The sequence below is a fragment of the Ctenopharyngodon idella genome, chromosome 9, assembly GCF_019924925.1.
Source record: "Ctenopharyngodon idella isolate HZGC_01 chromosome 9, HZGC01, whole genome shotgun sequence".
NCBI classification, from domain to species: Eukaryota; Metazoa; Chordata; class Actinopteri; order Cypriniformes; family Xenocyprididae; genus Ctenopharyngodon; species Ctenopharyngodon idella.
Genome location: NC_067228.1, coordinates 17031893 through 17052164, shown reverse-complemented (window position 1 = coordinate 17052164; position 20272 = coordinate 17031893). Strand labels below are relative to the sequence as shown.

Below are 20272 nucleotides of genomic sequence, written 5' to 3'. Positions count from 1 at the left end.
GTATTTTTAATATCTGTATCTGTAAACTGTTGTTACCACGGTTACACACACACACACACACACACACACACACACACACACACATATATATATATATATATATATATACATGATAAGAAAGATAAGAAATAATCCTAAGATTTTTTTAATGTTGTAAATATGTCGCTCATATGCAAAGCTGCAACACATGTCTCAGAGCATCTGAGCCGCGCTCGCGCAGCGTTCTGACGAGAGCGCGCAAACCATCTTCAAGAACTTCCGAGGAGCGAGAAACACATCAGACTCTCCACGCGCTCCTGCACCAGCCGTACAATCTGAAGATGAGCACAACACACCTAATAACCTTTCCCGCTCTTCTCATGCTGCTCTACAGTAAGTATATTGATGATGCTTGTACCAATTTCTCAATATCTGATGCTTCATGTTGTATGTCGTGTTCTGGACGTTTTAAAAGAAAGAAATCGATTTTTTGATTCTAACTGAAACGGTGGGAACTCTGAGGGGTGAGTTGGAAAATACAGATGCAAACTTTCATTAACAAACTGAATGTACATTTAGCCTTGTTAATAATTATATAGACTAATTTTATTTCTTCTTGACATTAAATGATTTTTAGTGTTAGCCATGTGAATAGAATAGGCTGCTACGCTGAATATAAAAGCATTTACATTGCTTAAAAGATATTACAAATAATATAAAGAACATTTTTATGTCATGAATGATTTTTAAAGCACCATTCTGTGAATGATTTGGTTCCAATCACTTTGTGATTATTGTTGGTTCAGGAAAAACCTACTTATTTTGGTGTAATTATGGTGACAGAATTTTCCCACAAAGATGGCAATGTCCAAAATCCTTGTGGGGGACATTTTTTAGTCCCCATGAGGAAAACAGCTTATAAATCATACTAAGTTACGTTTTTTGAAAATCTAAAAATGCAGAACATTTTCTGTGATGGGTAGGTTTAGGGTTAGTGGATAGAACATACAGTTTGTAAAGTTTAAAAATCATTATGTCTATGGAATGTCCCTATAAAACACAAAAACCCATGATTAGATGTGTGTGCGTGCGCGCATGTGTTTTTGTGTGTGCGTATGCGTGTGTTTGTGCGTGTGTGTGCTTTTTCAAAGAGAGATGGATGCTTTGAGGGTCTGGATAGAATGGGCGGGGGTCTTGTAAGACACTGTGTTTGCACAAAAAGCATTTGAACACATGAGATCCTAACGGTGATAAAATGTCTGTGGAGAAGCTGTCCAGATCTGAACTTCACTCTGATGTGGCAGGAACCCTTTCATGTCGCTGATGCCCTTTGACTGACTCCTTGTGTATTGGTCATTATCATGAAGATTATGGTTACCCGGCATACCATGAGAAATGCTTGATCCCACCCAGTCTAGAGATCTAAATATATGTTTTACAAATTATGTAACACTTTATTTTTGCATAAATATTAAAAGAATGATAAATGTAGCTATAAAATGCTAGGTTAACCCACTATGAGAGTAATTATGAAATCACAGCTAGAAAAAAATAATGATTTAATATTTTACATATATTTAAGACTAAAATCATTTTCCAAAATTAGTTTTCTACATCTGACCTTTGACCTTTTTTAGGGTTTTGTCATTCATAACTGACTTTGTCCTATTAGGGTAAATTATGTTTGGCAAATTGTCTGAAACTTCACACACTTTCAAATGCATTTTCACTATCTGAAAAGTGGTAAAAATAAGGTCTTACTGTTTCAAAAAACATTGAAAAGCTTTAATAACATTCCGTTTCATCTTGTGCTACTATATTTCGTTTGGAACTCACAAAATGTCTAAAACTTGAAACAAATTTAGATGCAACTTCACTGCCTGGGAAATAGTGAAACCATGTCTTAGTGTTTCAAAAAACATTAACATTGTTTCTTTCTTGGAATTCCAAATCAATGATTGTAGCACAAGTGAAAATCAACAAGACTCTTCTTTTTCAGTGTAGCCCCACACTTTCCACACGTAACTTGATCTTGACCTGTTTATTCATCATTTTTACAGCATCCCTGCTTGTCAGTGTAGAGAGGCAAATAGACAATGGCATCTGACCTCTGGTTGTTGTATGGATCACATCTTCCAAACTGGCATAGGATAATGTACCAAAATGCCTGACTTCCACAACCATCTATGACTTATATTCTTCATCTCTGCCATCATCCTCACTGCTTCTATCCTCCTTGATCTTCAACTTCTTTCTTACCATGGCCTTAATTTCTGATGCACTGCCATTACTATCATCAATACTTTCTGGAAAAGGTACAGCTTTTCCTCTCTGTCTTCTATAAAACTTACCTAATAGTGCAATAGTGCAGCTACACAGAAAATATATATCCCCTAAAAGAACTTTTATGTAATTTATGCATAACACACAGATTCTTTGGTCTTTGAGTTATTGATTTTACAAAATGTGTATTAAAAATGACCAAAAACTTTAGAAAACACATTTGAATGTACAATGATATTTTTAAATTGAATTTATATGTATTTTCTCGTCTAAAATGAACTCACAATGACAGCATGTGACCGAACATGTGCTAATGTCTCCTTGTAATGTAAATTTTTTTAAATATTATTATTGTATTTTAAATGTGATTTTCTCTGCGTTACTTATAAATGACGATACACCATAGATGGTTTTTAATGTTGACTTTCACAATATTGATTGGCTTTATTCTGAAAACTTTCAGATATCATGCCACTAAGTGCTAGTTATGGCTGTTAAATACCTTGTGGGTTGGGCTGTGATTTTAACTCTAGTCCTCTTCCAGCTGAAGGGGTTTTAAATTACAGCAGCACAGTAAGTCTTTGTATCTCTAAGTAAAAAGACCCTCCACAGCTTTTCTCTCTCTCGTCTCATATGAAACTCAGTTCTTTTCTACAGTACACACATCCATTGGACTATAGAAAGGGAGCTACACAGATAAAAGGAAAGTATTTTCCCTTACTTTCCCCAGAAGTGCATGATGTTTTTCAGTGTGTGTGGAGGTTATCAGGCCTGGTTTGGACTGCCATCCCCCACTATCCAGAACATCCATCCGTCACGTAAATTCCTACACATCCCTGTTCCTGGCACCACCAGAGTGGGGAGTGAGTGTTAGTGAGTTTTCAGGAGTTTGAGGAGAAACTTCAGGGTGTTTTAGTTTCTCTTCACTCTATTCCTCTTAGTTACTTAATATTATACAAAAAATGCATTACCCAGGGTCATAATATAGTAAAATTGGAAAAAGGTTTTATTAATTAACATTAGTTAACTAACTTTAAATAACAATGAGCAATACATTTATTACAGTATTTATTAATATTTGTTAACATTAATTAATAACTGTTCATTGTACTTTTCACGGTTAGTTTATTCAATTCAATTCAATTCACATTTATTTGTATAGCGCTTTTCACAATACATATCGTTTCAAAGCAGCTTTACAGAGAATGCATGTCAACATTACAATTTAAAGAATGCAGTTAGCAAATAATGTAATAATTTAGGCAATTAATTTACAATCACTGTTAGCAATTTAATTGAAGGTAGAAGCAATGAGCTCCTGGAAAAATTAATTACATATTAACAATAATTAGGATATATAGAAATTTGGGAATGTGCGTGTTGATCCAGATGTTGCGTCTTCTGAAGTCCTCGCAGGAGTTGGTGCTGTCTTCTTCAAAGGTGTTGGTCATCTGAGGTCTTCTTAAGAGGCTGGATCCAAACTGAAGATTATGTACTCTCTAGTCACCTCGGGACGGGCGTCCCGAGGTAAAACGGAAAAGCAAATGGAGAATAATTAGCATAGCTGCTGTTCATAACATTAAGCAAAGATAGTCATGTGCAATTGATCTGATATGAGATTCATTATGGGAATGCTTGGCTAAAGAGATGCGTCTTTAATCTAGATTTAAACTGGGTGAGCGACTCTGAGTCCCGAACATTATCAGGAAGGCTATTACAGAGTTTAGGAGCCAAATGTGAAAACGCTCTCCCTCCTTTAGAGGACTTAGCTATCCTAGGTACAACCAGAAGTCCAGAGTTTTGTGATCTTAAAGAGCGTGAAGGATTGTAGGGTGATAGAAGATCGGTTAAGTACACAGGAGCTAAACCATTTAGAGCCTTATAGGTCATTAGCAGTACTTTATAATCAATACGGAACTTAATAGGTAACCAGTGAAGAGATGATAAAATTGGTGTTATATGATTATATTTTTTTGACCTGGTAAGAACTCTAGTTTATGTTATAACTATTGTAGTTAACTAAAGTTAAAAAAGGAACCTTATTGTAAAGTATAATCTAACATTTACTCTTGACTAAAGAAATCTCATTTAAAGGAATGTTTGTGATTACTTTGTAAAAAAAATCTCTTTAATTTAACAACATAACATGAAACATAAATACCAAATTTACATAACTGATAAGAAAAACTAAAAAGAAACAGTTATTTCAATGAACAACTATCATATGTGAGGTGTGAACACAGAGAAATCTGGGAATGTCTGGGAATTTATGTTTTTTTCGCTGTGATGATTTGTTTTTAATTCCAAAAACTGTACATTGTATTTTACTGTAAAAATGACATGAAATGTCCCATTAGATCTATTGCAGTTTTTTACTCTATATAGAGTTGGCTAAGGCAATGTACCGCTAACTAATACAAATGTTTTTACTGTAGCAATTTTTAGTCCTTTACTGTCATTTTTTTTTTACTGCTCAAGTTATATTAACAGTGTGTGCCAGAATTTCAATTTGTCCTCAAACAAAAACTTTATGGGGCAAACATATTATCATTCTACATAGTCTTTTTTCTACAAACTAAGTCTGCTATTATAAAAATGCTGTGGGAGTGTGTTACAACATTCATGTGTTTGTTTGTATCTTTTCTCTCCTCCAGTTCCTAGCTCAGATCCTGTCACTGTCACTACAAGTAAAGCAAAAGTGGAGGTACATGAAAACACAAGTAAGTTACTTAGTCTTCAGATAATCAGCTGGACATGCTTAAAAGCTTTCAGACTGACACTTTATCTGTTCTTTGCAAAAGATGCTGTCCTTTCCTGTGAGTTCAGGACAGAGAAAGAAACGAACCCACGTGTTGAATGGAAGAAGAGAGGCAAAGATGTTTCATATGTTTATTTTGATGGCGAATTTACAGGTGGGTTGTTGTTTTGCCCATTCCAAAATGTATTGCAACCAATATTCATTAGTTTAGATATTTTATGAAATCTTTTAAAAGGGGAAATGTGTCATTTACACCACTTGTGGCACCAAATGACATTCTCTTTGGTGCGGTCACATCAGCAAAATTTCTGCAAAATTTTGCAAGCAAAAAAGGCCCATTTTCAGCAGTGTAGCGATGATGTATGAAGCACAGCTCACACGGATGTCGCTTTTAAACCATGCAGCTTTCTGTTGGTCAATGCTGAACCCACTGCCAAATCTGTGTATGGAAATGCGAAACTCCCAATAGCTCAGATTCCTATTGACATGACTGGATTTCGCCCTTGAAACTTTGCCAAACAATGGTAAATGTGACTGCACCTTAATGTGTTTTAGTGAACATTTATTCTGCAGTACTTTCATTCACAAATATATTTTCTTCAGAATGTTCTGACTTACTCTCACCATTAACAGGTTCATTTAAGGGTCGTGCTTCCATCGAAGGGGCGACAATGACCCTCCGTGGTGTTACACAGAAAGACTCAGGAGTGTATCATTGCGAAGTCACAGCCCGCCAAGACAAAATCAAGCTGGGGGAGGTCACCGTCACCCTCAATGTGCTTGGTGGGAATTAAAATATTTGTAGTTATTCCATTTTGTACTCTTATTTTCATTATTTACAAGTGCAGTTAATGATACACTCTTAAAAATAAAGGTTCCAAAAAAGAGTTTTCACAGCAATGCAATAGAAGAACCATGTTTGGTTCCCCAAAGAATCTTTCAGTAAACAGATCTTAAAATTACCATTTTTTCCCCCCAAGTCTGACAAACCTTTTTCAACCATAAAGAACCTTCATTTTTAAGAGTGTGTTCATAACTCCTTGTCTTAAACATAACCTTTCTATCAAAGTACTGTATGATCTGTCTCACATGTACAGTGCCGCCACATGCGCCATCATGTGAGGTCCCTGAAACAGTCATGAAAGGATTTTCTGCGGAGCTCCACTGTAAAGACAAACTGAGCATTCCTGCTGCCACCTACAGCTGGTACAAAGACAACAAACCACTTTACACTGGCAATCATCAGGAAATCCACTACACCCTGGACCCCAAAACAGGGACTCTGGTTGGTGTAGTGCTATATTCTCTTTCCATCACATGGACAAACATGTATTTGATAAAAACACTGAACTTCCTGTTGCCTTTTCCCTTGACGGCTAACAAACACTGCTCATAGTTTATCTATGATGCATTCATAACATGGCATGTGTGATTTATATACACTGTTTCTTTTCCTTTGCTTTTGTGAAGAAATTCAAGGCGGTATCAAAATCTGATGAGGGTCAGTATCGATGTGAGGCCTCCAATGGAGTGGGGGCACCTAAAAGCTGTGCAGGCCAGCATATGAAGATAACTGAATGTAAGTTAAGTACAAATTGGTGATTTAAAAGGCCACATAATGAGAAATCAACTTGATCTTTTGAAATATTATCAAAAGAGTAAAATTAAAATTTACAAAGAAGGGCATTTACATAAAAATCTTAAAGGTACAGTAGCAGAAAAAAACCCTCATGTTCTGATGGTGTTGACTATATTATTTTCGTTTGGGGGTCTAGTGACATTTACATTTATTTCATACTAAGTATAGTACAAAATCAAATCCATTAACATTTACTGACATATCACTTGAGGCTTACTGATATAAATATTATAATTAAACAATTTTATATTACACAATGCACATTTCTTATTATTAAGCCTAAAATGTGTTTTAACACATTTTAACACAGTTGTCTTATTATTAGTGGGGATAGTATGATCACTGTGTAATATTAGTCTTTAAATGCAAGATATTTAAAATGTACCTAAAGTATACTTGCAATGGTTCCACTTTAGCACAATCAAATATACTTAAGTATATTTTTAGTTGGACCGCAACACTACTCCTGGATAACTAAAGTGTATTAAGTACAAAATTAGTACTTAATACACTTTACAAAATTACAAAATTAAACTTTAAGTCTGCTAAAAAAGTACAAAAGTACAATATGTAAATGTATTTATAGTATACCAAAAATATTTGTAGTAATTTCAAAATTAACCTCTTGTTTTCTCTTCAAGTTCCTCTATGCTAATTAAAACCCAGTAAAAACCTAAATCCCCTTCTGTATTACAAAAGTTTTGGGTCAGTAAGACATTTTTTGGAAAGAAATTATTCAGCAAGGATGCACTAAATTGATCATTGCAAAACATTGCTGTTTCAAATAAATGCTATTCTTTTGTATCTTCTATTTATCAAAGAATTCTAAAAAAAAAAAAAGATAATTTATGTTTCCACAAAAATGGTTTTGGACATTGGTAATAATAAGAAATGTTTCTTGAGCACCAAATCAGCATATTGAAATATTGGAGTAATGGCTGCTGAAAATTCAGCTTTGCCATTACATGAATAAATTCCTTTTTAAAATTGAAACGTAAATTTATATATATATATATATATAATTATTATTATTTATTTTTTTTTCACTATTTTTTTTAATAGTAGAGTTTGGGTTCATTTTTACCCCAGCAAAAACACATTATAGTGTAATAAAAAAAGTACATATGACCCCTTTGAATATGTTTGACATGCTCTGTTGCAGTTGAGCTCAACATGACAATAGTCATAGCATTAGAAGTGGCAGCGCTCCTGTTGCTTCTCTCATGCTGTGTGGCCGTCTGTCTGTGCTGCAGACGAGGGTGCTGTCGATGCTGCCGCAGTGAGTGCTAACTTCATTCAAAACTAACAGAATCTACAGTATATAGGGCTGTTGGGGAACTTAATATACCTGTTGATGAACTAACATAAGTCTTGCATTTACCAACAGAGAGTAAAGCAGAGACAAAACAAAGGTAAGTCCTTTGCAGCACTATTTAATGCACTCTAACCTATAAGAATAACACATAACAGACCATTAGAAACAAAGTGGTTATTTCTCTTCACTTTTCAGCAGAACAAAGACCAGCTACAACCCTCCAACAGATGTAAGTCTTAAAGTTTCCTATTTATAACTCACTAGACAAAGACAGTAATGGCACTGTAGAAACTTCTGTTTATAATGTTCATTTCTCTCCTCAGCCGAGACACTACAAACATACACAATCCTTTGTGCTTTGAAGAGTGTGCACATTTTGGACAGCACCATGCTGACAGAAGTAAACTAAAGTGACCTCAAAGGCTAGAGAATGAAATATTACATCAACTACGCCTCTGTATCTCTTATTTGCTCTTATGGGCTATGAGCAGAAAACACGCCCCCTGGTGGTGAGGTCTGATTACAGCTGAACAATCCGCAACAGACCTAAACTTGGGTTAGTTCACCCAAAAATGAAAATTATGTTATTTATTTCTCACCCTCATGTTGTTCCACACCCGTAAGACCTTTGTTCATATTCGGGACACAGATTAATATATTTTTGATAAAATCCGATGGCTCAGTGAGGCCTGCATCGCCAGCAATAACATTCCCTTTTTCAATGCCCAGAAAGCTACTAAAACATATTTAAAACAGTTCATGTGAGTACAGTGGTTCAACTTTAATATTATAAAGCGACGAGAATACTTTAACAAAATAGCAACTTTATTCCACAATATCTAGTGATAGGCGATTTCAAAACACTACTTCATGAAGCTTACGAATCATTTGTTTCGAATCAGTGGTTCAGAGCGCCAAAATCAAGTGCTTTCAGTAAACGAGACTTTGTTACATCATAAGTGTTTTAAAACTTCAATAGTTCACGTGACTTTGGCAGTTTGATACACGCTCCGAACCACTGATTCGAAACAAATGATTTGTAAAGCTTCGAAGCTTCATGAAGCAGTGTTTTGAAATCGCCCATCACTACATATTGTTGAAAAGTCATTATTTTGTTTTTTTGGCGCACAAAAAGTATTCTCGTTGCTTTATAATATTAAGGTTGAACCACTGTAGTCACGTGAACTGTTTTAAATATGTTTTTAGTAGCTTTCTGGGCATTGAAAAAGGGAGCGTTATTACTGTCAATGGAGGCCTCACTGAGCCATCGGATTTTATCAAAAATATCTTAAATTGTGTTCCGAAGATGAACGAAGGCCTTATGCCATTAATTACTCACCCTCATGTTGTTCCACACCCATAATTTTCATTTTTGGGTGAACTAACCCTTTAATGTTTCTCTTTTACTACTGTTAATTTTTTTTTTTTTTTTTCATTTATTTTGGACACTGTATTATTGTAATTGTCTCATATTAGTTTCACTTCAGACAATCTAATGTTTATTAGATACTGTACAAATGTTGCACTATTTCATACTAGATTTGTTCAGGTTACAGGCAATGGTTTCACTCACCAAGCCACTGAGCATAAACGCCCAACTACAGATGTGATGGTCCACTTAATTTGAGTGGAAACAAGCTTGACTTGTCTCAGGATGTCTCTAAAGTCTATTAATCATCATACAATCAGTGTTAAGTAGAATTTTAATCACAGTCACCTTGACTGGTTTTTCATGTTTAAAGTATCATCAGTTGTCTGATGATGGGTATTGAGAAAAATTGCTATCATGTCGTTCAAAAACCTCTATGACTTTCTTCTGTAAATCAAAAAAGATATTTTGAAGAACTGACTTCTACTGTATGGACAAAAACTGAGACATTTCTCAGAGTATCTTCTTTTATGTTCTACAGAAGAGAGTAAATCATACTGGCTTGGAACAATAAAAGTGAGTAAATGACAGAATTTTCATTTTTGGGTGAATTTTTGGGTAGTGTGCACAGAAAACCAAGAGACAGAAAGTTCCTTTCAGCAACTCCGTACAGATTGGCACACTTCTCTTTTAATAACAGAAACAGACTTAACCAACAGAAGCAGAATTTTCATTAGACATGCATAGTGATAACCAAACAATCCACCATAGAGAACACTACACTATCTCTTCAACACCTTCTAGACAGAGTTAAACAATGTGCTTGAGCTCATTTAACTTTTTGGTTTAGCTGATTTGTGGTTCAAATGAACCAACAATGTCTCCAAAAACTAGATTTGTTTTTTGGTCTTTTGTTACATTAACTGTTATATAAAATTAAGTAAATGCAAAATTCAGACTTCACTGCAATATTTACTCTTTCTACACAGAATAAATGACTGTAGAATACACTTTCACTGTTAAATAAAGAAATACAGAAATCAGTTTTCCATGTTGTTTATTTAATCATTGGTTTCAAAGAAATAAAAGTCACATTCAAAATCTTTTTTTTTTTTTTTTTTTTTTTTTACAAGAGAGTGAGACATTTCTTTAAACATATAATGTATATGCAGGAAACATTTACTTGAAGTGTCACAGGACTGTAGTATCAATCAGCTTGTAGAAATTCAAAACACTCTTTAGAATAGAATGTGCTTTATTCGCTAAGTGTGCACAAACACTCAAGGAATTTGTTGTGGTTTCCAGGAGCAAGAGAATAGACAGAAAAAATGAAATAAGAATAAAATAAATACAAACTCCCTAAGTACTATAGGCTACATAAAGATGAAGTAAACACAAGGCTTATGTACATATATGCACATTATGCAATGTATAAATATAAATATGCATTTACATATTTATCTAGTAATAACTTAGCGATGATTTTCACACTTCGGACACTGAGAAAGTCAACACCTTCGGTTATCTTCTGCTGGCTGTTATTTAGCCCAAATAAAAACCAATATATATTATGATAAACTGTGGAAAAACTGCACAGAGTGGGGAGTACATGTTGCTGTCAGTGGGCAGCGAGGCCTCCTGCTCATCCCCGCCCCCAATGCAATGTTGACCAAAAACCAGCATGAACATTCGCTCAACTTATTAGCACACACACTAAACTATAGCCATTGACACCCAGCTTTAGTCCGAAAAAAAAACTCCAACACAGCACTTACTGAACGGGATAAAGAGGTACGTTGGGCCGCGATACTAATTTATCTGAGATAAACACGGACAGAAATAGGAATGTTACAAGTGTGTGAGGTTATAAGCGTGTCAGTTTTCCCGCTTTCTGCGCGAGCTAACTGTTAGCATCCTAAGGGGAAATAGAGCTAGCTGGAGTGCTAACAGAACTGACAATAACCCAGCCCTCTCACATCCGACAAACAGTAGGTAAAGATATCAGTATATTTTCTTCTGGATCATTTGAAATACGTCTGTTTTATCGAGAGATATTGTAGATGTATATAACTCGCTCGTAAAAAACAGAAGCGGGAGTTTTGGTAAAAGTTAGCGCGAGCTGTTCGCGTGAGCAGATATTCCGTTCAACCAGGCGTGTCTCTCTGCCTTTCGTCAGCATAAGCTAAGCAGCTAACAAAGCGGCCAGGTATACATACATATTCCATTCATGATTGTACCTGCCGTTGATATTATATTCCGCACGAACCGCATAATTAAACACCGTGATGTTTCCGTCCGTTTCTTCAGTCGCACGGCTGTTTTCGGAAGTCTGTCAGCCGCCGTGACTTCGGCCAGGATTTCCGGCTGCTTTTACATCTGCCCTTCTCTTGTTTTGTTTCCGTTTCTTCCATTTCCGTTTTAACTTTCCAGAATCAAAAGTCTTGATGTATAGCTACCCCTGAAAGTTTTAGAAGTTTTAAAAAGTCGTCTTTTACGCCTAATTCTGCGGTTATATTACGAAACCCAAAAGCATTCCAACATGGCAACTGCGTTTGTACCGATTCGCGCGTCGTCTTCCCACCCAGTCGTTGGTGGAAATTATATTAATAAAATATTGCGTTTAAATCTACACACTAAAATAATAAATGGATTGACCGAATGAATGGCATATTTAATAAATAAGTGCGTCTCTTGTATTTAATAAGAGTGCTAATGTGGCGAAAATGTCATGGTGGGCCTGTACTCTACAAAAGCCTCGGTGTTGCGTGAGAGTTTATGAGACTTCTGAGTGCGTCAACCTGACGATTTATTGCCTTTGGGACACATTTAGATGTTTTATATAACTTAACTGTTCTTTAAAATGCTAAAAATAATGTAAAATAAACGCTTCCTATTTTTATTTATAAGGTTATAAGTTAATTTGGTAACACTTTACAAAAAGATTTTATTTGTTACCGTTAGTTACCATAAATTAACAATGAACAAAACTTCTACAGCATTTATTAATCTTAGTTCATGTTAATGTTCAACGTTTGCTAATACACCTGTTAACTAACATTAACAAAAAAAGGACCAATTATATTTTTAACTACTTCAGCTTTAACAAAGACTAATAAATGCTGTAAAAATAAAATGTTTGTTGTTAGTTCATGTTAGATAATGCATTAAGTAATGTTAACAAATGAGGCCTTATTTTAAAGTGTTACTGATAATTGTACACTTTATTGTGATTAAATTAATTGCAAAAAATATTTTGTCCTTTTTCTTTAAATTTTCGTTCACTACATAGTTGGACAAAGAGTTGTAGGGATGTCAAAAAGTGAGACAGAGGAGATGATTGAAATTGAGATTGATGGACGGGAGAAACAGGAGTGTCTAGAGGAAGGGTAAGTGATTTCTCTGTCTTTCTCATCCTTTTTTCCTCTCTTTATGATATAATTTTTGAGGAATCATCTCATTGAGCAATGTGTATCTTGTGCCTGTGAAATGATCTGTTTCATTTGATCAAATGTCAGGATTGAGGAGCAAACCATCACAGCAGCTGAACTAATCACTCAAGACATTGACATCAATGAGCCGATCGGTAACCTGAAGAAATTGCTGGAGCCTCGTCTTCAGATCCCGCTGGATGGATATGACATTTGTCTGCAGGACATCCTAGTATGTGCTTCTTTATTAATGTAATCTTATTTGAGAACACTCATTGTATTCATTGACTGAGCTCTTCACTCCCTGTCTCTGCTTCTTTCCTCATGTAGCTGCATCCTGATCACAGCCTGTTCGATCAAGGAGTGAAGACAGATGGCACAGTACAGCTCAGTGTGCAGATTGTCACGAAACAGGGTAACAGTTTATAATGATCTCGTATTGCTGTTGGACAAATCTGAACTGGTCAACATGCCTTTCAGACAACTGAAAAATATTTGGTTAGTTGACACGTCCTGCAGTGTGACGTGCTGTTTTAAACTGCACTTTGCTAATTCTTTTATAATTATGCATGCAGCTTTTATGAGCCCATATTGATTGAGAGACTTTGTTACACAATGGACCATTTAAATTAAACTAATGAAGGTAAAAAGGTGATAAAAATAGTGGAAAACATGAAATGAAATCACCAGTTACATACAGTTTCATTTATGCTAAGATAAATCTAGATAAAATACTAAGATACATCTTGATGAAAAAATTTGACAACTACCCATTTACAGCAATAATAAAAACAAACAAACAAACTTAACTAGCTTGTGGGTGTGTGGTCTGTTTTAGGTGAAGAGAAATTGAATATTCTGGAGATTGTGAAACCAGTGGAGACTGTGGAGGTGGTGATTGATCCAGATGCAGCTGCTGGCGAGGAAGCCCATCTGGTGGAGGACGGACATGTGATTGCAGTGGAGCGAGCAGCCATTCCTGATGAGACTTCAGAGCAGGTTACGCGCTGGGCAGCCGCATTGGAAGGCTACCGCAAGGAGCAGGTTCGACTGAACATTCCTTATGGTGAGTTGTCCATTGATATTGTCCATTGACCATGTTTCAGAGTTAAATGTAAATTTTTTCAAAGGATTTTGTAAAAGATTTAGGGTTGGTAAGATCAGTAAAAACAGTAATTTTGTGAATTTTTTTCATTTAATATATTTTAAAATGTCATTTATTCCTGAATTTTTAGCAGCCATTACTTCAGTATTCAGTGTCACATGATCCCACGAAAATTATTCTAATATGTTGATTTGGTTCTCAAGAAACATTTCTTACTCAATGTGGAAAACGGTTGTGCTGCTTAATATTTTTTGCGGAAACCATGACACATTTTTTTTTTTCAGTACTTTTTGACAAATAGAAGATTTAAAAGAACAGCATTTATTTGAAATCTTTTTGTCTTTGCTGTCACTTTTGTTCAATTTAAAGTGTCATTGGTGATTAAAAGAATTTCTTAAAAAAAAATCTTATTGACCCCAAACTTTTGAACACTAATTAGTGTATGTATTTCTTCTAAATAATGTGATGCACAATGAAAATGTGAAAGAAATCATGATTCGATTAATTGTTGCGATTCATACGCAAGTTTACATCTGAAAATGGGTCAGGAATTGTATTTTTAGACAAGAAATGAATATGTATTACTCTTATTACAAATTATACATTTACTATAATATATTCAATTCGGTAAATGCTGCAATGTATTGTCATTGTCATTGTCGGTTGCATTTTTATACCTCTAGTCAGTAGCAGAGTATAGCCATCCAGTGTTTCATCTTTCCAGTTGTGGAGGGAGGCCTATTTTCACATGGGGAGGGGGCGTCATCCATGGGTGATTTCCCATGCACCCTCTGGCAAAAATACTATCATAAATTAGGTTAGTGGATAATTCAGCAGCTAAACTTATTCTAGAAAAATCATGAGTGCACAATAATTTTAAAATCTGAACATTTAGTGGGAAACAAAAAAAAGGTTAAAAGGTTAAATGTTCCACATTGCTCTTTGTATTGTTTAAAATATATTGATAAAAAACAAGTAAACAAGTAAAAGTAGGACAAAACAAGAAAGGCTATTAATAATCTTTCATTGCGCAAAAGTATTATAATATGAAAGGCTCCTATACAGAGCAGCACAAAGCGCTTGAGAATGATGTGCTTGAAGCAACATGGAGTCCAGCGTGCAGCGCTTTGCAGTGATAAGTTCAAAACACAAAGGGAAGAGATATTGATGCTTAGTGGATTATATCTCTGCAACAGTTTATTGGGCCTTTTCTTTTAGCAGGTTTAAATTTCAGTTACTATGCGCGTGAAGAACAATTCATAATTCTCTCTATTCCAGTGTTGTGATCTAATAGACACCTGGTAGAAAGATGACATGATTTAGAAACAGCAATAAACTCCAGCAAGGTAAAGTCGTTTAATGCAAAACCATAGACCTTTGTCTACAAATAAAGCTGTTTGAATGCTGAATAGAGAGTGACTGAGGAAAGATGAGTTTCCATTAACTTTAACTTAACAACTTAAATATTCATTTGTACCTTACATTAAGCCATTGGTTCCCAAACTTTTTAGAGTGGAGTACCCCCTGAGGCATTTACCATCCTTCTGTGTACCCCCTCTCTTCTACTTAGATTGTAAATTTTCCATTAAGGGGCAATATTTGCCCCCTAAATTGACTTTCTAGTGTTTTTTTTTTTTTTTTTTAATCTTTATGAATACCTTTACAACATTAAAAATGTTTTAAATAATAATAAAAAAAAAAGTTAAGTAGAGAAATATGCAATACTAAAAACGTGAAAAGTGATTATTTTAAATACTAAAACCGCCAGTAGATGGCGGTAAGTCACTGTCTTAATGCGTGAGTCATTGAGTCATTTGTTCAAGCAAGTGGCTTTATTTATGAATGAATCATGGAATCATGGCTTTCATGAACGATTCGTTCAAAGCTGCAGATTCGTTCTCGAAACACTGCTGTGTTGTAATTCTGCTGTTGCTTTCATTGCAAAATAGAGCAAATACTGACAATACTGTGAAGAACATCACTTAATATTACCCTTTTGTTTGTTGAACTGTTGTGTGGATATTTGGATTTGCATTCTTGCTTGTATAACATTATCAACATTAAAAACAAGAACTCACAAAAGGTAGGCTATGTTTTGTATCAAGAGTTTGAATCTTAAATTGATCTTTATGCACCTTTTGTGCCAGGCTATTTGTTCTTCATGCTAGTAAGTGCTAAATCTGCAGGTACAGTGTCTAGAACGGCAGTAATGTAGCGCGATTTGACACTGCACACAATATATATGCACCCATATGTGCGCTGCTTATGTGGAAATGTACGCTGTCAGATTTGACTGCAAAAGATGTGGTATTTTGATTGGATGTCATGTAGTTACGGCATTGTGCTTGTTAGAAAATACATGATCGGTTTTAATGTTATTTTAAGGTAGGGAAGAATTAAATGAAAAGCTGCAGCTGTGTTGGGGATGATTTTTGGTGTGGCAGCATGCCACGGCAGAATGAATGTAACCGAAACACTTCTATCTGATGAGCTTTGTGTGTCTTTATGTCAGACCCTGTACAGTGGACAGCAGATCAGGTGATCCACTGGGCAGTTTGGGTTATGAAGGAGTTCGGCATTGAGGAAATGGAGGTGGGTGGCATTCACATCCCTGGCCGCCAACTCTGTGCTTTCAGCCAGGAGGAGTTCCTCCAAAGAGTGCCCAGCGGAGAGATCCTGTGGAGCCACCTGGAGCTTCTACGCAAGTGTAAGTTTCACAAAGAAAACACAGTGTGTGTGGTGTGTATTCTCAGTTGCAACCCTCTCTATCACAATATTTTTAGCCAATTTTCAATCTTTAATGCTTTGTGCAGATGTTCTTGCGAGTCAGGATCAGGGTCAGGAAGCAACAGTCACCATTGATCAACGTGAGTATCAATAGATCCTGAATCTTCAACAAAAGCACTTTTTGAGTACCTTCCTGAATAACACTTTATATAACCTGCACATGACTGTTGCTTAAAGGGCAGTTTTGTGCCTCCAGGCAACACTTAAGCTTTTCGATGAAAGGAGCATGTGTTAGTCTTCTGGGTAACACAGTTTCTTGATATTCTCCAGCTGTGCAGATCATTCCTGCCCCCGTGCAGCAGGCCACACCCACAGCCATTAAGGTGATGAAGCACAACAAAACACCCCGAGCCCCCCGGATCTCAGGAGAGGAGCGCAGCTCCCCTGGCAACCGCACAGGTACGTACAAACACTGTGTAAAAGCTCAGGTTTATCAATATTATCATATTTATTTTATATAAATTAATGGAAGTGGTGTAAATGTTGTTTTTATAAATGCATTTCATTTTTCAGTATAAATTACATCAATATAAGAAATATTATACAATATCATATAATATATTGATGATGAAATTAGTAACTAATCTTTGAAATGCCATCTATATAATATACACTACTGCTCAAAAGGTGAGGTCAGTATAATTAAAAAAAAAAAAAAATAATAATAATACTTTTATTCAGGTAGGACACCTTTTTTTTTTTTTTTTTTTTTACATTGTTACGTTGAAAGACTTTTACGTTGTTATAACAAGTAATAATTCAAATAAATGCTGTTCTTTTAAAATTTCGATTCATCCCAAATAAATAAATAAAAAATCCTGAAAAAATGTCTCATGGTTTCTACAAAAATATAAAATTTTTGTCTGATATTTTTTTTTTCATTCTAACATATTAGAATGATTTCTCAAGGATCATGTGACACTGCAGATTGGAGTAATGATGCTGCTGAAAATTCAGCTTTTAAAATATAATAAATTAGAAAACCGTTCTTTTAAATTGTAATATATTTCACAATATTACAGTTTTTATTGCATTTTGTCAGCATTTAAAAACCATTAAAAAAAATCATACTGACCCTAAACTTTTCAATGGTATAGTTTACATATTAATGAAATGTCAGCTGGATTTTTTTATTAACTAACATTAACACAGATTAATGAATATTGTAACAAATGTATTGCTCATTGTTTGTTAATGTTAGTTAATACATTTAAGGGTTTCACACACACAGTTTCTGCCAATCTCATGTTAATCTTGAGTACCTATAGAGTAGTAGTGCATCCTTCATATCTCCAAAAAGTCTTTAGTTTTATCATATTTATAAAAGATACATACGCTGTACCGAGTATTTCTGAAAACAGCCGAGCGCCTGGAGGCGTGACGTGTGAGCGGAGATAGAGTGACGAGCTATCACGAGCACGCGCAGCTTTTGTGTAGAGATCGGCTGCAAGCTATCAATGGTCAGCAAAACAGATGTAACACACACAATACACCATCGCATTATCCCTGGATAACTTTTGAATCACTATAATGAATATAGCGTATAATGAATGATGAATAATGAATTTATAAATTCACTACGTTCGTGTTGTTTACATTATATGCACTTCGGCGCCTATTGCCAACAAAACAGACATTTGAAGCAGTTTTACTTACCACCTGTGGTTCCGACTCATGACCGGGATCATCACTGTGACCGCTCCATCTTTCAGTTTCAATGATCTGTAAATCCAGCTTAGAACTGGGCCTTGTTTATGAAACCATAAGCGCCGATCCTGAGGGCTCAAGCAGCCACGGAAAAACACGAGATATTCTCTATTCATTTTAACCAATAAAAAAGTGATTGCAACTATCAGTTTCTATGGTTATTTTATTAACAAATATCGAGAGCGCATCAGTGTATTGCGTGAGCACAAAAATCTCAGCTCTACTTAATGCTGGGTTCTTTGGGAAGTAAGGTTATCTTTTCCTCACAACCAAAAACACACTTCTTTGGTGACATTGTTGATTTCATAAAGTCCTGTGACCTGTGCAGCACGGACGACGACTTCTGTAAACCCGAACGCGCGTTGATGGGCGTGCACTTGCTCTCTCGCTCTGGTCGACCTGTGCGCGTGCGCCCTTCCGGGAGAAGTGCCCGTATAAGGAATTCTGCCCCTGTTTACGTCACTCAGGTCCATACTCAGAAAAAACCCCCCCGAATCCTGTAAGGATTTGGAAGAGAATTTTTGGCACAGAAATACTGCGTCATTCGTCCAACTCGTGTTTTGAAACTTTGGCCATGTTTAGCATGATAATCCAACTCTTTAACAGTGTAAAAAAGTCAGAATACATGAAATAGCATTATACCCCCCCTTTAACTAATATTAAGAAATGAGACCTCATTGCAAAGTGTTACCATTTTAATATTTATCTCAGGTTTGTAGAGTAATTTACAATAGCCTTGAACACTGCTCAACCAATCAGAATTAAGAACCGGAACTATCTTTTATTACTAATAAATGATTGTCGAGTTGATTATTATTTTGTTGTGTGACCTCTCAGGTAATAATGGTCAGATTCAGCTGTGGCAGTTTCTCCTGGAGCTGCTGACGGATAAGGACTCCCGGGACTGCATTTCCTGGGTGGGAGAGGAAGGAGAGTTCAAACTCAATCAGCCTGAGCTGGTAGCTCAGAAATGGGGCCAGCGCAAAAACAAGCCCACCATGAACTATGAGAAACTAAGCAGAGCTCTCAGGTGCAGATCACTTCCTCTCTCTAGTTTAGGTGATTTTGAAGAGATGCAACTAGTAATCAGCTAATATATATATTATTGTTTTAGATAATATAAAATTTAAACAAGAACACTATCCATTTATCTTGTCTTCTCTCTACAGGTACTACTATGATGGAGACATGATCAGCAAAGTGCAGGGTAAGCGCTTCGTCTACAAGTTTGTGTGCGACCTGAGGACTCTGATTGGATACAGCGCTGCAGAGCTTAACAACCTGGTGACGGAGTGTGAACAGAAGAAACTCGCCCGGGTGCAGCTGCACGGTCTCGGCCAGCCCGTCAACACAGTCACGCTGGCCACCGCCACAGGGCAGCCTGTCACCACCGTCACTCTGGCTGCAGCAGCTTTAGAGAAAGACAGTTGAGGAGGGAGTGGCTTGCTACTCCCAGCCAATCAGGAGACAAGTCTAAGATGGGAGGAAACCGGGTTAAAAACATTTGACTTTGGGCAGGGAGGGAGACAGCGGGTTTGTAAGCAGATGTGCGCTTTGTTACGAGTGTGTATGTATGTTTGCGTGTCCTTAAAATGCTTAGAGAGCGAATGTGTGTGTTTGTGTGAGAGATAAGAACAGATGATCATGTATGAGCTTTCAGTTTTTGTATGCTTGTTCTCTGACTGCAGGGTAGCATCGGCTATATTTCCATTGTATATACTCTATGTTTTTGATAGCCATGTGGGCAGTGTATTTTGATATTTTCCATTTGTAAAGGATCTTTTCTTTTTTATTTTTAAGTGTCCAATTCCCTCAAGGTGAGGTACTTTTTACTGTCCACCAGAGGGCAATAAAGAGACAGTTGGTTTTTGAATTGCTGGAGTCTTGCATAATACAGCAGAC

The 20272-nt window shown here is 36.0% G+C and overlaps 2 protein-coding genes across 7 annotated transcripts; both read left to right on the top strand.

The window, feature by feature from the left end:
* Nucleotides 1-222: 222 nt before the first annotated feature.
* On the top strand, nucleotides 223-10386 carry jam2b (junctional adhesion molecule 2b). 2 transcript variants are annotated; one of them, XM_051905583.1, is made up of 10 exons: nucleotides 223-372; nucleotides 4917-4982; nucleotides 5064-5174; nucleotides 5654-5803; nucleotides 6118-6305; nucleotides 6491-6599; nucleotides 7822-7938; nucleotides 8047-8071; nucleotides 8173-8203; nucleotides 8298-10386. In XM_051905583.1, exons 1-10 carry the CDS (start codon nucleotides 321-323, stop codon nucleotides 8334-8336), a joined length of 888 nt encoding a protein of 295 aa, XP_051761543.1. In that variant the 5' UTR covers nucleotides 223-320; the 3' UTR covers nucleotides 8337-10386. The 2 variants fall into 2 exon arrangements, with proteins under 2 accessions (XP_051761543.1, XP_051761542.1); XM_051905582.1 differs by having other exon boundaries at nucleotides 224-372; nucleotides 8170-8203.
* A 598-nt stretch (nucleotides 10387-10984) lies between these two features.
* gabpa (GA binding protein transcription factor subunit alpha) lies at nucleotides 10985-20243 on the top strand. 5 transcript variants are annotated; one of them, XM_051905576.1, is made up of 10 exons: nucleotides 10985-11134; nucleotides 12633-12729; nucleotides 12859-13003; nucleotides 13102-13186; nucleotides 13610-13837; nucleotides 16389-16583; nucleotides 16690-16743; nucleotides 16934-17062; nucleotides 19208-19400; nucleotides 19540-20243. In XM_051905576.1, the coding sequence occupies exons 2-10, from the start codon at nucleotides 12653-12655 to the stop codon at nucleotides 19799-19801; spliced, it is 1368 nt and encodes a 455-aa protein (XP_051761536.1). In that variant the 5' UTR covers nucleotides 10985-11134; nucleotides 12633-12652; the 3' UTR covers nucleotides 19802-20243. The 5 variants fall into 5 exon arrangements, with proteins under 5 accessions (XP_051761536.1, XP_051761537.1, XP_051761539.1 ...); XM_051905577.1 differs by lacking the exon at nucleotides 10985-11134 and adding an exon at nucleotides 11141-11335; XM_051905579.1 differs by lacking the exon at nucleotides 10985-11134 and adding an exon at nucleotides 11148-11331.
* The last annotated feature ends 29 nt before the right edge of the window (nucleotides 20244-20272 follow it).

Excerpts from the sequence above, each read along its gene's own strand:
- jam2b (XM_051905582.1), top strand. The coding sequence starts at position 321 with ATGAGCACAACACACCTAATAACCTTTCCCGCTCTTCTCATGCTGCTC. Across the intron at positions 373-4,916 it reads TCTTCTCATGCTGCTCTACA|TTCCTAGCTCAGATCCTGTC; the intron begins GTAAGTATATTG and ends TCTCTCCTCCAG. Across the intron at positions 8,072-8,169 it reads AAAGCAGAGACAAAACAAAG|CAGAACAAAGACCAGCTACA; the intron begins GTAAGTCCTTTG and ends TTCACTTTTCAG.
- gabpa (XM_051905575.1), top strand. Across the intron at positions 13,187-13,609 it reads GCAGATTGTCACGAAACAGG|GTGAAGAGAAATTGAATATT; the intron begins GTAACAGTTTAT and ends GGTCTGTTTTAG. Across the intron at positions 19,401-19,539 it reads AAACTAAGCAGAGCTCTCAG|GTACTACTATGATGGAGACA; the intron begins GTGCAGATCACT and ends TTCTCTCTACAG.